Source organism: Hippopotamus amphibius, chromosome 8 (genome assembly GCF_030028045.1).
Source record: "Hippopotamus amphibius kiboko isolate mHipAmp2 chromosome 8, mHipAmp2.hap2, whole genome shotgun sequence".
In the NCBI taxonomy this organism is placed as follows: Eukaryota; Metazoa; Chordata; class Mammalia; order Artiodactyla; family Hippopotamidae; genus Hippopotamus; species Hippopotamus amphibius.
This window is the reverse complement of record NC_080193.1, coordinates 135,719,157-135,736,072: the sequence shown is the minus strand read 5'-3', so window position 1 is coordinate 135,736,072 and position 16,916 is coordinate 135,719,157. Positions and strand designations below refer to the sequence as shown.

Genomic DNA, 16,916 nt, shown 5'->3' with positions numbered 1-16,916 from the left:
TAACTAGTACAAAATCTCAGCATTTCCTTCTGGCTTCATTTCACAGCAAACAGTTGGGATATTTACCAAGCGTTTTAAAGAAATGACTAAAAATTGCAGAAAATGCCCTGCAAATGACTAGAGCTGAATTGACTAGCAGCATGGGAAATCTAATGTGCTGAGGGGAAAAAAGAAGTAAACCTTGGAAACATGCAAATCACAAACAGGGAATTGCTATATTTAAATACACAGTTTTCTGAGTTTAGATTACCATAAATGCTTGGATTTGAGAGGAAGACTAGATTCTCAAGTGGCATTTAAAATTTTGCATTATTCTTGTTGTGTAATTGACTAAATTAGCTTCAAAATAGGGGAATACAACTACTTCTAACTCAGAAATCAACAATAATAATTGGATTATTAGTACTATTGAAAGCACTAATCTTGATGAATTTGAGAGAAAAAATATCTTTGCCAGCCTATGAATTAAAAAATCACACTTCTAATGGGCCTTTTTATAAGTCCTATTTCAAGTTACTCACCCAGTTTTGTCATGGATCATATCATCTTAAAATTATCACAATATGTTTGCTCTTCCATGGGGTCTTTTATCAGCCTTTCATCCTTCCCCTAACAAGGACATGGAGAGTAAAGTAAGATGAACATGAACTTCATATTCTGAGTAAATCGTTCCTCAGCTGTGCTACGGTGGCATGTGTGAGCACGTCTAAGGACATGAGGCTTAACTTTATTCATTCCATTTTACTGAAGTAGAAGTTTTTCATTTATCCCAACAGTCATGTACTCAGATTATTGTTACTCAAAGTGTGTTCCATGTAACACTAGTTCTGAAAGCGTTAAAGGGACAAAAGCACCCATGGTCATACAGATTTTGTAAATGGGAAGCTAAGCTTTTTGTTTTCTTTGCAAGACTGAGAGTTGTTATGTACATTAAATTAAATGTGCATTGTGAGGTTTCAGGAAAAGCAAAGGGAGGAATTAGAATAAGGAGAGATTCCCAAACTTATCTGACCACAGAACTCTTTGTATTTGTTTTCCCCTCGGGAAACCGTTTTCTCTGAAAAGTACTGCGTCAGCTCTAAAAGGGAGGTCTTAAATACATGGTTTAAGATTCTTGAGTCAGTGGTACAGACCATTTATATTTTCCACATCCTTTCTGGACTTTCCCAGACCCCGGCCTTTTCACCTCCATTCTCACATTTCTTCCTTTTCTAAGTATGATTTCATGGACTGCCTGAGATCTTATTTTCATTGTATGATTCTAGAACAGCACTGCTAGCACTCATAAAAGTGGGTAAAAAAAGAAAGGTCCATTTCTAACGAACAACAAAAGAAAACCTTAGCAGCTAATTATGCAAATCTCCAGCCCAAGCCGGACCTTTTCACTGCACATTCAATAAAGCCATTTTAATACCCAAACACTACAAAACAGGCTAAATCTAGAGTCATGACAGTCATGAAAAGGAGTGGCGAAGTAATTAAAGTGAGAAGGGAGTCATGACTCAAAGGTCATATGAGCAGTTCCATTAAAACTTTAAAAATCCTGGCCAAGTAAATTAAGCCTCCCTGTTTTTCAGTGTAGCTATTTAAGAGGAAATAAAAAAGCAGGATTAATATTACTGAAAGGAGTATTATAAGCTGTCCACATATTTTCTACCTGAGAATAAAATGTTCCATTAAGTAAGTTTGAGAGGAACAGGGCGGGTGTGCACTGTCACGGCAGAGACAGGAAGGGAAGGAAAAAAACACTCCAACAAGAAAAAGCATATTCCCCGAGACTTCATGAACCCTTGCTAACTGGATGGTTTGGTAGGAGAATGTGTGGTGGAGGTCATCTAAACATGACTAAAGTATGAATTATATATGCAGTGCTGTTGCTGTCAAAACACATGAAATAACACGAATTTCACTAATCAAGTGTTGCCTGGAGGTGCCCAAACCTCTTCATCAGAATCACCTCATTAAAAATACTATTAACAATTCACTAAAATGCGAGCTCATGTCCAAACCACGGACTTCTCAAATCAGAATAGCCAGGGTGGGTCCCTGGAATTCATCATTTCAAAACTCCCAGGTGATTTAGAAGATGGTAAACATTTGGGAATGACCAGGATGAGAGTAATTTGTAGTTAGATTTCTTAATATTCCTATGTAAATAGATGCTTCTTATGGATTCAAAGACAGTTTGTTCACTTAAATTTATCCTCTGAAATCTTATTAATAATGCCAAATGTTTTACTAGTCCCTGTTGTCATAGATAATACAGACGTGCTTCTTACAGACTCTGGTATGAAATGCTTATCTTATAAATTAAATGCAAAAACAACTTCATTTTCTGTCTTGCTATGGCTATGGCATTGTTGAACCAAAAACAGACTATGATGTTATTTTTCTTTGTTAGAATCAGAGGAACACATGTAGATTCTGTTTTATTAAAATCTTTTTATGTTGACCCTAATGAGAAAAGTTATAGGTCTAACACGACTAGGTCCAAGATTACCTGGGACAGTCCCAGTTTTGTACGCTGACCCAGTGTGTCATAATACACTAATCTGGGATCATATTATCTTAAAATTTTAGGATAAGAGCGAAAGGTCACTCTATTTATAGGTTTCTAAGAAAACAAGTGTTTGTAACAATATCATTTAAAAGTCTCTAACTTAGAAGACAGAAGAACTTTAAGCAATTTTTTTTTTACTTAGAAAAAATCCTACATAATTTTGGCATAGGTGTCAGACCACTAAAACGTCTGATAAATAATATTAACATCTTAGACTGGCCACTTTATTATCAATTTCTGTCACGACATTCATTTTGTGCTTCTTGAATAAGCTCAAAAACTTTTTTCTACTTGGAAAAGATTTGAGGAAAACTGAATTGATTTTTACCTGAGAAAAGGGCTATCCTGAATGGTAGGCTAGCTGTCATCCTGGTCTCCTTTTATTCTGGGATTTACCTTTATCCTGCTGGTCCCTGAGCTATCTAACGCTTCAATCTCCGTTTCCTCATATTAATTTATATTCACTATTGTAGCAATACATGGCCAGCAATCTTGACTACGCCATTGTGGGAAGGGCCCCTTTAGAAATACCACTACCAGTTTAGATTGTGTAGTCTCTTTCTGAAATGTTATCTAGGCTTCCTCCCAGATGCTCTCAGCCAAGGAGAACGTATAGCTTCCTTATTACCATAATCAGAGCCATTCAATTCCCAAAACATACTTGCCTTGAAGTACTTCACTCTATTGAAATCCTGCCCCCATCAGATTGATGGGTGCATTTGATGGTCAGTCCTGATTGACCACACCTGGAACTGTTCTTCTGGAACAGGAGTAGAAACTAAAACCTCAGTGGGTGGGGAAAATCCTGTCTTTTCTATTACTATCTGCAATGTTGAAAATTCCTATTTGCATAATAAAACTCAATGCTACTTTGCTTTAAAAAAAAATCTCTTTTGGAATCTTGTTTAACCTTTAATGAATGATTCCTTTATCTACAGATTTCTCAAAGGACAGTTCTGTTTCTTGTTCTCTGCAAGGAGAAAATGAATGTCTTATTACATTCCAAATAACTACAGATAACGAAGGGAAAACCATCATTCACAGCATCAATGAGAAAGGTGGGTGGCATGCCTTCCCTTATCAAGCGGTAAAAGATACTATACGGGAGAGGAGAAAGCAACCAGAAAGATACTCTGGGTAGCTTGCCAGGAAAGACATTTCTAAATTTATGATGGGGTACCTCTACTTTCCTAATAATTGAAAGATGTCTGTTGAAAGGTTTGATATGTTCCAATGTCTCTTATTAAGACCAAATAATGAGATGTGTATTTGTACCAATCCCCAAAGGCTGGCTGATGAATTGTAGAAAGATGGACCAATTAAATGCAATGTAAGCAAAAGGTATGTTTTTAGGAAAGGCTAACGGAGGAGGAGCACAACAGTGTAAGAGGATGAGCTTTGAATCAGGCAAGCCTTGCTTTAAATCCTGCTCCACCACTTCATTGACATTCTGGAAGATACTTGTCTCTCCAAGTCTCTATTTCCTCATCTGTAAAATGGGGAAAATAACAGTACATTATTCTAAGGGTTGATTCAAGGATTAAATACAATAATGCATGTAAAACATGTACCAGTTCATAAACTGCCTAAGGAGTTGTTAAGTGGTAATGCTGAGTCAGAAAAGATGTGAAGCAACAAGGAAGGAAGGAAGTGATCTGTAAAGGAAGTCAGAATCTATCGCTTCTGTGAGTTTTCCTCCGTGCCAATTCATGGAATTGGCTTGGGACTCTGGAAGCCCTCAAATAGAAATCTCATTTTCAGTGAAGGGGGGAGAGAAACTTGTAGCAGGTAGAAAAGAAAATAGTGGGGAAAATACTGATACTTTTGTTGAGACCTTAAATGTTAGTAAGTTTCACCTGGGGAGCTTGTTAAACTGTCTGCCTCCTGAGTCAGCAGGCTGGATGTGCGGCCCAGGACTCCACATGTGAACACGTCTCAGGTGACTCTGATACAGGTGGCGTCCAGACCCCCTCTGAGTAACTATGCCCTAACAGCCCTGGCTGCCTTCTTCGATACTCACAGGTGCCTCACCTTTTCTGTCTTCAATTAACGATGTGTCCCTAAACCTTTCCGGCAGAAATGAAAATTAAATCAGACCTCTCCAGATCTTGTCAGCAGCCTCCTCCTCCTTCCCCCAAAAGCTTGGAGCCTAAGTTCCAGGCCAGACAATAGCAGCAAGGACAGGCTAGAAGGCAGACGTGTCTTGTTGTGTGTGCTGGTTTATCAGTGGGCTGACAAAGTATTAAGTCCTGAATTTGAAACCAAGAGTACCAAGCTGCCATCACTTAAGAGTGTGAAAAGCAAGGACAAAATTATCAAAGAAGTAAATTCAAGACATTAGGAACTAACCAAGAAAACACAATTAGAAAACTATTACATTGCAGCGCTGAGGGTCAGGGAGAGGTAGAGGTCGGCACAATTCGAGATACAAGTGTATGATGGTGACCTTGCCACTCAGATGGGCAGAGTGCACCAGGGGACTTGCTCTTGAAAAGCTCCTGTAAATCGACTTCTTTGAAATGCATAGATAAAGGGCGTTGTAGAGATCATTAGTTAAAGAAATCTAAGGTGAATCCTGCTGCACAAGGAAGAAATACTCTACAGTACGAAAACCGGCCTCCTCATTATCTGGTTTATAAAGTCAGATTCTTCAACTACACCCCCACGCTCTGTTTGTGACCATGCAAGTGGCTTTAGCAAGTTCTGCTGAAATGAAAGCCATTCCTTATAATATGGAGTCTATTGGAAAAGCAAGTTCCAAACAAAAATGAACTTCCAATATAGGTTTTGTTTTACATTCAGGGGCTTTTGTAACTAGTTGGTTTGATTTGGATTTTTTTTTCTTATGAAACATGCCTTTGGTTGATAAATGCTTCCTCATTACTGGACTGTTGGGTTTTTCTTCTTTTATTCGTCCACACAATATGAGTGGAACGTCAACATGCCATTTTTCTGAGAGCCTTCAGATGCCCCGATCCTTTTTATTAAGGATTTTTATTCTCCCTATGCTTTTGTAGCAGGGAAAAGTGAGGGGAAAATGACCTCCCTGAGGTTTAACAGGAGTAACCTAACAGCTTTAAGGATGCTTCTTTCCTTGTAAATATTCGAGTTCCTAGATGGGCCCAGAGCTTCCATGGGTCCTGAGGACAGAGCTCTTCCTGGGAGTCTGTAGTCCCTTCTTATAGCTTTAAGATCAGAGAATCCCAGGGCAGCCAGTTGGAGGCAAGGAGAGAGAAAGGAGAAATGAGAAAGCAAAATGAGAGAGGAGGATGTGAAGGTTAAAGATGCCCAGGTTTCTCCAAACAAATAGAAAAAAAAAAAAAAAGTGAAGAGTCAGCATCAGTGTGTGTGTGCATGTAGGAAAAGCTTCACTCATCTTTTCTTCTGAGAAACTTTCAGCAGATAAGAGCCACATTCATGAGAGCCACAGTCAATGAATGACAGTTGGGGAGCCTTCCTGGCAGGGATATGAGTGTAGATATTACACTCACAGGTTCCAGCTTGGAGATTCCAAGCCCTTAAGGTCTTAAGAACAGAAAAGCTAGACGGGTGCATTTGTTGTAATAATAATAATAATAATAATAGCAGCTCTCATTTATTGAGCCCTTACTGATACCATATATCAGAAGTTATTATATATGTTTTACACATATTAATTCATCTAACACCCTCAACAACCATATAAAGAAGGTATTGCTATTATTTCCATTTTAAGGGTAAGAAAACTGAGAAGTTAATAATTTGCTACATCCTGCAGCAAATTACCAGCACTGGTGGGGATCTCCAGTAGTTTGGCCCGGAGCCCGTGCTCTTAACTACTGTGCTATACTGCCTCCCACTGGCTGTACGAGCATAATATCTGAATCCTCAAAGTATATCAGATCAGCAGTCTCCCACAGAAATCTTTGGGATTGATATATATACACTATTGATACTATGTATAAAGTAGATAACTAATGAGAACCTGCTGTATAGCACAGGGAATGCTACTCAATGCTCTGTGGTGACCTAAATGGGAAGGAAACCCCCAAAATAGGGGATATATGTATATATATAGCTGACTCACTTTGCTGTACAGTAGAAACTAACACAACATTGTAAAGCAGTTATACCCCAATAAAAATTTTTTAAAAAAGAGGGAGAGCTTGGGGGCCCCCAAATATGATTACAGAGTGAAATAAACAAGCACATCCATAAAAAAAGAAATGTTTTGCAAACCACATTATACTTTTAAATTTTCTTGTAACCACATTAAAAAGTATAAAAGAAATTAATTTTAATAATGTTTTATGTAATCCATTACATCCAAAATATTATTTCAATGTACAATCAATATAAAATTATTGAGCTATTTCACTTTTTTTTGTATCAAGTCTTCAAAATAAGTGTGTATTTCACACTTAACACAAAACCTAATTCCGAAAAGTCACATTTCTAGTGACTATTGAGCAATAGCCACATGTGGCAGAGCTACCAGACTGGCAGCATTAGAAACTCAGCATCTTAGAATTAGGTGCAGCACTGACCCGGACTCTATAGGCAACCCTGGACGGCACACAGTGATGGAGAAAACCTTAACCCCCACATACAAATATGTCTCAGTCTGAGCATCTCAAGAAATACTAAAGAGAGTATGGAAAGTGGAAATTTCTATTGTGTAATACCTGCTCTGGAGCTTGGGCCAAAATCCTTTCTTGAGAAATGTTTAATTCCTAATGACTCTAAGTTCTCAAAATAATTATTTCTGCCCCGCCATGCCTGTTCCTCCTTTATTTACTCCCTAATTCATGTTCTGGCTGCAGGGTCTCAGCAAGCTTCATCTTGCCTGCAGCAAGAACATTCTATGCCCCACCCCAGGCAGTTCCTAGTCAAAGATGTAGCCAGTATATATTCTCATTGACATGGGCCTGCCACTTTCTTTGCAGGAGTGTTGTTAACCTATTAGAAGCAGCTATGGTTCATTTGCTAGTCTTTAGATCTTCATACTGTAGTAGCTGTTTCATTACTTCCTTTACTTATTTCTGCATAATATCCTTACATGGTGTTTTGGCCAAAGAACAAAAGTGTGTGAGGCCAGGCACCTTGCTGTGAGGGGGGTCATTAGTCTAGCTCACATTCAGATCAGCTATAGATCTCACCTTGAAAGCAGCATGACTAGTCCTGTGTGTATAACTCTCCTTATTAAATATCTAAAAGCAATAACACTTAGGATAAACTAAGCATGATTCATTTCCTCCCAAGATACCATGGATTTACCTCACTTCTTGCAGAGGGAGGCAGGTATTTAATGATCATTTTTATGTGGGATTTTTTTTCCCATGAAAGTAAAGGGAGAGCTTAATTATAATGTTTCATTAAGAAATGTACCATCTCCCAGGCATATTGCAAGGATTATTAGTCATCCTGCTGTCAGTGAGCGAAGGTACTGTATAATTGCAAAATTATATTAATATCATCAATAGAGTCAAAATAACATTTCATACAATGTTTGCATAGAAAGGACTATACAGAGCACCTAATTTTTCAAACTTCCCTGAAGATAAGAATCACTTGGGATACTTTTAATAATAAAAAAATTTGTGGCTCCATCCAGACCCACTGACTCAGAATCTCAGGGGAGGGGTCTAGGGATTTCAGGGGTGGGTTTAATAAGCATGAGCACCTGGGCTTCATCTTATCAGGAAGTTAAGGGAGCGCTGAAGTCCCACACCTTGGTTTTACAGATGAGGGCACTGGGGCTCAGAGAGATGGAGGGACTTGATGGTTTCAGACAGCTACAGTCCATCAGATGGGAGTGGAACCCACCGCTCCTGAACCCAGTCCAGGAATTTTCCAGGACACCAGGGCACTGCATTAGAGTTAAAATAAAACTGAAAGCCATAATTGTATATTTAAAAAGAAAGAGCAAGTAGTATACTTCCAAGGGGAAGGTTGTATTTAATTTTGAGTGTAACCTGTACAGTTCAAGAAAATCCATGAAAAGGTAAGTGTGTGTGTGTGTGTATGTGTGTGTGTGTACACATTCCATTTCTACTTTATCATATACCCAGAAGGGACCATCTTTAGTAAACTATAGTCTTTTTATTGATCCTTTAAATATTCCTTGTGTATTAATTGTCACTCTTTGGAATTCTAATTCCTTTTGAGTCAGCCATTCAAGTGTATATCAATTTGCTTTGAATAACCAAACTCTTACTTTATCGTTTGTTCTACTTTGAAGGCATAGGGCTATCCTTCAACAAGTAACTCATTTTTTTTTTAATTCAGTAAAACAAAAGGTGTTACAAAAGGAGAATCATGGTTGGAAAATTTAATGAGACGTGTTTTCTCTACATCAGAACATTAATTGTACCATCTACTTAATATAATTTTCTTTGTTTCCACAGACTGTCCAAAACCTCCAAATATTGCCATGATCGTGTTGGGGGTTTCGCTAGCTATTCTTCTCATTGGAGTCGTCTTACTGTGCATTTGGAAGCTGCTGGTGTCATTTCATGATCGGAAAGAAGTTGCCAAATTTGAAGCAGAAAGGTCAAAGGCCAAGTGGCAAACGGTATGTGCACACTTAGGGAGGGACTACTCCTTGTCCTGTGGAAAAGATGGGGTGTCTGCTTTCTTCCGCGCTAAGAGAACGTTAGAATGTCGTGTTCTTTCTCTACTCCCCTCACCACGTCCCCAACAGCTGGTTTCTGTTCTGCTTTGGGGACAAAGGGACCTCTTATCATTATCGGGACCAAGATAGCCCTCACAGCCTGCATTTGTCTCTCAGTGAGGTGAGGATTTCCCCTACTCTGAAGAGTCTCATGAAACTCCTTATAGAGCTACTTAGGGACATCAAGGAAATACATTCTATTCTTTACCACTGGGAGGATCCTGCAGGCCCCATCTGATAAAGCATAGGTGCTGAATTTAAACGTTTCCATAAATCGGTTGTTAGAGCTAATGGAATAATGTACATGACAGTTCACGCCAGTTTCCATGGAAACACTCGTAACTCATAACAGGTTACGAAGCAAAGTCGAGAAGACTTTTTAAATACTGTCCAGTTAGTTTTTCTGAATAACATAAATTTTAAACAGCTACCTGGAAAAAAAAACCCCTAAAGTATCAACTTTGAAATATATGTACTCAATAGATATAACTTAACGTGTCTCCTCTTCACGGTAAGCAAACACAAAACAGGACTCCAATGTTCTGTGTTTCTTTTCCACAGGAGAGATAATTACATTTCTAGAGGCCCATAGAAACAATTTCATGGTTTTAATTTCATCTCTCTCTCTCTCTAATGGTGTGTCCAGCTATCTGATAGCAATTATCTTACATTGCTGATTCTAAAAACAGTGATATCACTGGAGAAAATACAGGCAAATACAATGCTCCTTTGGGTTCATCTCTCCAAATAAATGATGTTAACACTTATTTCTCTGTCTATAATGATATCTTCAATACCTGAAATAAATGGAATTTTCTATTTTGGGTAAATTTATCTTGATAAGGGATGTTATAGCTTATGCAGTTATTTTGAGATAACTATAATATATGGTGCAGGGCAATGGACAATGAAAATTTTTTCTACTTTATCTTCCCATTAAAAATGCCTTTAGACACAACAACCAAATGCAACATATGGATCTTGTTTTTAACCTGCTTTGAACACTCTAACTAATATATATTTTGGGGCAGCTGGAAAAAAGTTAGTATAGACTGGGTATTAGACTGATGGCAAGGAATTATAGTTAATTCCGTTAGGTATGATAATGTCATGAGGCTTTGCTAGCAAACAATTAAAGTTTATAGTGAAAAGGAAGTGAAGCTGGGTTTGCTTTTAAATTATTCAGCCAAAAGAGAGAGAGAGGGAGAGTTGAAGTAAGTGTGGCAAAATCTTGATAAGTGTTGAATCTGGGTGATGGGTCTACAGAGGTTTGTGAAACAGCTTTCCTCTTTTGTGTACGTGTGGATTTTTCCTATTTAAACAAAACCCTTAGGGATGTAAAGTGAGGATTTGCAATGAGGATATAACGTATCCGTCTCTAGCAAGGTAAAATGTAACCTGACAGGTTAGTTTGGTGGCTTAGAACCTAGTACTGGGCAAAGTGTTGGAGCAATTAACTTCACCTGACCCCTTGGCCATAGATGTTGTTTTTAACTCTCACCAACTGTCAAGAAAATGCCTGGCAGGGGTCAGAATGTAACCAGGCAAAACAATGTGATTACTGTGTACATGTCAATCCCAAACTCCCAGTCTATCCTCTCCCCACCCCACCCTTTCCCCCTGGTAAACCTTAAGTTCTTACACACTACTATATATAAAACAGATAACCAACAAGGACCTACCGTACAGCATAGGGAACTTGGCTCAATATTCTGTAATAACCTAAAAGGGAAAAGAATTTTTGAAAAAAATGCGAACAAAAAAGAATGTGATTAAGCTGACACAAAACACAATAGCAGCAGTTAGTTGAACGACCACAAGCCCTGTGAAGTAGTCTTAATATTCCCATTTTGAATGTAAGAAAACTGAGGCTGAGAGAGGTGAAGACTCTTTCTTAACAACTGCCCAAACTGTTGGTCCATGGTGCCCCTGAAATCCTAATTGCAGCCTCTTCTTCCAAGCACAGCCTTGACCCTCCTAGAAATACTAAGCAGGTGTTCTGCAAACAAGCACTGGGGCAATTATGTGATGTGTATCTATTAACCACCACATCTTCATGTTCTCCTACAAAGGCGTGGATACTGACAAATGATTAATATAATTAACAGTTAATTTCCCCCAAAACATGAATTGTTTTCCCTCAGGGTGTAGAACATGACCGAAATCCAAATGCTGAATTTTTGCTGTCTCTTCACCTAAAACGGAACAAAAATATGCATTAAACAGATAAAAGCATAAATGAAAAATATTATTCTCTGTTAAATTGAGTTTCTTTGAATAACAAATGTTTGATGTTCTTGACTAGATAATGACGGAGTCATAATTATTCACTTGGATGCAAAAGAGGTTTAATTCAAATAATTCAATTCCAGTTTCACTAATATGTCCCGTTGGAAAAAAAATGTTGCTCAGTGCACCCACTTGGGGGTCCTCGATTCAATTTTGATTTTTTATCCTCCTGAAGAACTGAATTTGGTCTTCAAACCCTAGGGGATCTCCAGGGACAGTAGTAGGATCTTCTGACCCCTAGACCCCCATTAGATTCTAAAGGTGGCAGAGCTCAGGATGAGAAAGAGCTTTGTTTTTACCTTCTGAAACATTGCATTCATCGTAGCCATAAAGAAAGGTTACCTTTTATTACGGTTTTAGAAATAACCCCCCCATCCACATTCTTTATGAAAACACAGAGGGAAGATATTTAAATTCATTTTTGATTAGACATTTGTTTTCTAGGATGACAAGTCATTAACTAGAGGCAAAAAATGTTCAGTCTGACATTCGTTGCAGTCATGGATTGATTTTGTACTGTGCTAAGCAAATCAGGTCTGCGTTTGGCAGTTAGGCAATCATTAAGGCAGCTCAGCTCTGGGTCATGACAGAGAGCTTTCTTATTACCACTTTTTCAAGCTCTAAAAATGTGCCATTGCCTTTGTAAAAGCCACAGCCTAAATTAGCACCCCCTAGACTCCTGGTCACCCCAGATGGTTGGGGGAAACCTGACCTTGTCTTAACAGTGCAGGAGTGCAGACCCACTTGAAATGGAGCCAGACCCAAGCCTGTGTCTCAGCTGGAAATCCTACATAGGGAGGTTGCCACCTACATGGCACTAGAGGAGGCAGTGTTGGACATGGCCACACTTTCTCCTGCCAACAAAATCCTGTTTGAATTCACTCTCCTGAGTTCTGATCATCAGCTGAGGACAGGAAACACTGCTGCCCCCAGCAATGTGTACTTGCTCTTTCCCCACCTTTAAGCTTCCACCTTATCCTTCTACTGTGGGGGGATCAGCTTCATCCATCTATTAGCACGTCCAGGCCCTATAACTAGCTTTTCAAGAGACCCCCCACCACCACCAAATATTATAGACCTTAATAAACAAATTTGCTTCAAAACACTGAATGAAAACCGCACAATCAAAATTAAACATTCAACCACTTGTCTGCAAAATAGCATTGTGTAGTCAGTCAGTTGCAACTTATGTCACCTCCTTTGTCATGCATATAAATTATATTTAGTGTGGGATGTGGGATGTTTGACATGATCTGGGATGGGGCCCACAAAAGAGCTCCTAGTCCTACAAAGATCTGCCCTGGCCATGCTCACAGCTCAGCCTGTTTATTCTTATGGGGTGTCTTTTCTGTTCCCTAAGTCCCTCTATTCCTCCAGGACAGTGCCCCACCCATCGTTCCCAGCCTACACATCTTATTTTTTCCATCTTTCCTCTTAAATTGAGTCCCTTATTCTTCTGTAACCAACTTAAACTTAATAGCTTGTAATCTCTTAAAGTTGATAGAATTCTACACCTGGTTTTTGTTTGCAAACAAGACTCCACTTGAATCTAAGACCACATCAGTCTGCCCTACACCCTCCAAATCTCAAGTTCTTATGGCCAGTAGGACTAAATAAGGACTGGAGCGTCCTCACGATTATCCAGGCTGACCTCAGGAGTAGAAGCAATGTGGTGACTTGACCTTCACTCATCATCCACCACCAAGGAAACTCTTCTCTATTTGCCCTCATTACTGAGATAGCATTTCTCTGCAAAGACATGTGGACAAAGGTAACATTACTCAGTCAGAGGTCGGGCCGCTGGCTCTGGGCAACGTAGAAACAGGTGCAGGTGAGATTCCTCCTCGCAATAAAGACACTGCGAATCCAAGGGCAACACATGGGAGAGGCCAGGGAATGTCTTCAATTTTACTCAGTTCTTCTGAGAGCCAAGACAAACGTACTGAGAAAACAAATACAATTTTGTTTTTTTTTTTAAATCTATGCCTAGAAATTGCTACCATCTCTGCAATTCATGGGATAAGGAGACCAAAGTATAAGATTTAGTAGTTTGGAGGGTCAGAGGTGGTACCCAGACTCCATACATACTCAGAAATGGGCTTGGAAATGCTGAGTCCCAAAGCCCTGAGGGAAAATATCTTTAGTACCCTCTTTAGGACCTAAAAGAAAAGGCAATCACAAATGTGAAGAAGAGTTATAAGTAAGTACTAGCATGAAGAGGCAGCATTTATTGAACACTTACTATGTGCCAGGCACCTGCTGAAGTACATTACCTCATGGACCAGGTGGGCACTTTGGTAATTCCTCTTATAGATGAGGATGCCAAGGCTCGGAACTGCTTAAGTAAGGTTTTGTGATGGAGCTGGGTTGGAACCCAGGCTGTCTGATGCCCAAGCCTGTGTGGTCAACCTTGGGAAATGAGAGGGAAGAAACTGCTCCTTACCCAGACATTGTTCCTGCCTGGAACAATGAAACCAAAGGAGAGAAACTAGAGGATCAGGCTTGGCGTCTCTTCAAACACGTAGAGAGCTTCGGTCCTTCTGGTCCCGGTGACGGCACCTGGAAACACATCTACAGCCCAAACAGCACAACTGAATTATCCAGGCTTTGGCACACAACCTTTCTGCTGTCCCAAGGGCAAAGCCGTCTTGCCCGACTCACCTGGGGACCTGTACTCCTTCATGAGCCAGCGTCTCACACATCCGTCTCTTGTGACTCTCTGCTTCCCACACTGTTATTCTCTCGTAAGGAAAAGCCACCAAATTCATTTACTATCCACAGCAGGTGTTTGCTGTCCTGGGGATCTTTGTCTCCTTCTCCCAAGCAGCTGGTTGTCACCCCTTCTGAACTTTGATCTCATTTTAGCAAGATTATTTGTGCCTTTGTTTGATGCTCTCACCAGCAACACATTTCTTAAAGGCAGATACTATGTCGTTCATCTCTGTGTGCTTTTACCAGTTCACTTTTCCCATTTTTATTTCTTACATTTCAATTTTGGGTCACCTATTGGTTCATTCTATTCACTCAATAAATTCTGAGCGCCTCCTCTGGGCTAGCTGAACTGTTTTCAGCTCTGGTAAAACAGCAGTGAATAAAACAGCCAAAGTCTTGTTATTTAGCCATGCTTTACTGCATTTCCAAAAATCCATGATTTAGTGCATTTCCAAAAAGTGGTACACACGTGGGAATGGTTCTGCATAATAAAAAAATAAAATAAAGATATATACATTTTTAAATGCTAAAAGTATGACATGCCAAATTAATGAAAATTATTCAAATGTCTTCCAAGATTGAGCCTCTCTTCTTCAATCTGTAATGTACATTGAAATTATTTAGATAGACTAAAACTGTGTAATAAAATATAAAACCGTGTAATAAAATATACATACTTTCATTTGGACCTTTTTTTTTTTAGGGAACCAATCCACTGTACAGAGGCTCCACCAGTACCTTTAAAAATGTAACCTATAAACACAGGGAAAAACAAAAGGTGGACCTTTCCACGGATGGATAGAACTGCTGTACGCCCAGAAAAAGTCTGTTTTGCTGATATGAAATGTTAATGCACTATTTAATTTTTCTTTCTTTGTTGTTTCAAAATGAGGTTGGTTTAAGATAACAGTAGGTCATTTGGAGATCAGTCATTCTCTGTGTGAAGGTTAGAGACGATGTTGGCAGGTTCAAAATAATCAAGAAGAGAAATATCCTTAGCAAAGGGGTGACTTTGGGGATCATTTCAGGAATACTAACTCTGTTGCATTAGTGCCTCAAAAAATCATCAGAATGATTCATGGGGGCCTGATTTGCATTTGAAAAATGTTTGAAATTAGAATCTCATTTGTTGCAGGAATACCTGACATCTTTGTCTCAGCAAAGTCACAAAGTCCATATGCTCACACTATATACTCACTTGCCAATGAATTCTACACTTTTAGTAAATCTGCCATTTCATAAAGGAGGATTTTTTTTAATTTATGAAAAAATGAGATCCTAATTTTTACTATAGCTGTAGGATGCAGTACTTCCAAAAATAATTTCTGTGGATTTGAATGTACCCAAAAGTCAAGTATTTGGTTTTACAAATGAAGAAGTAATTTCTAAATTAGGAAGTCACCAGTAAAAGCAAAAATAACAAACCTGTCATTAGATTATGTTTAATTACCTGAAAAATAAACTTCTACACAGTTTCCCTCTTGACCCTGAGTTTTCAAACTATTACTCAACCTGTTTTACTCAGTTTCACAGTCATGTAAAAAATGTCATATGAAAGTTTTAATTTTGTGTTAAAATAGTTAGATAACTTATTCAAAAAGAGCTCCAATAATACAAAAGGACCATGGGCTAAACAGAATAAAATTTTTAATGGTTTTAAATCAAACACATCAAGAGTACACAAGTCTCTCGCGAGAAATAGGCTTATTTAAATCTATATTCTTGTCCCATTTGCATAACACAGCTTGCACATTTCAGTTGTATGTAAGTAATATGTTACTTTAAAAAGTAAGATTTTACTTGCAACATACATGTGGGTAATTAGGGACCCATAGGTTCATTGAAGAAATGAGCTCTGTAGGATATTGTTTCTTATAGTTAATACTGTTTTACAAAGCACTTTGATCTCACTGGTCCTCAGAAGGAAACTAAGCCTCAGAGAGTGAGTAGAACTGAGCCAGAACTGCGATCTTCTAGCTCCAAGCTTCTGCTCCTTTCCACCGTGTGAGACTGACTCTTGTCAGTGAAACGATAGAAAGATTTTGTTAGTTAAGTGATTACTACCATTTCTTTGAAAATGTAGTGACTAAGCGAATAGCACTTAAACTACTGGAATATAGGTGAGGTCTTGTACTTTTGTGCAATGTTTATTACCTTTGAGTAAATTGTGATGTGAAGCCTTTTACTAGGTGAGTAGTTCGTTACGTCATGGAGGCTTCATGTTTATCCACTGCACTGGCACAGAATAATCTGTGATAAGTCCCTTCAGTTCTGGCAGATAACTTGGTACACATTTGATCACTTGGAGACATTTTTTTTTCAGGTTTCTAAATAACTCAGGTAAAGGAGACACTTGGGGAGTATACGGTTATACTAAAAGAATTACTAAACCATCACTTGGGAAACCGGAAGGGCTGATGTACCCGTAGGCTCCTGACTGAAGCCCAGGGTCAGTGGAAAATCTAGAGCAACAAGGAAGCTGCAATATCAGTGACACAGTAGCGGTATTCATCTCTACATGTGATATTTTTGTATTATTACTGGAATGGGATTTTAGAATATATAAATTTCCTTTGTGTGTATATTGGGGAAGGTAGAAAAGAATCTGCTATTTCTCTGAATACTGTTTTGACCCAAGGCTGGACCTTGAAAAGGCCAAAACATTAACAGTAGTACTTCTGTTCACTGAAGAGTTATGTTACA

General features: G+C 38.8%; 1 protein-coding gene across 8 annotated transcripts in view; it reads left to right on the top strand.

Annotated features, from left to right (window-relative positions):
- Window positions 1–15,030, top strand: part of ITGB6 (integrin subunit beta 6) — a 126,418-nt gene extending 111,388 nt beyond the window's left edge. For all 8 annotated transcript variants that reach the window (XM_057744237.1, XM_057744236.1, XM_057744232.1 and 5 more), the window contains 3 exons: window positions 3,499–3,618; window positions 8,947–9,113; window positions 14,917–15,030. In XM_057744237.1, coding sequence (XP_057600220.1) covers window positions 3,499–3,618; window positions 8,947–9,113; window positions 14,917–15,015 — 386 coding nt within the window. In that variant the 3' untranslated portion in view covers window positions 15,016–15,030. The remainder of the gene's footprint in view (window positions 1–3,498; window positions 3,619–8,946; window positions 9,114–14,916) is intronic.
- The last annotated feature ends 1,886 nt before the right edge of the window (window positions 15,031–16,916 follow it).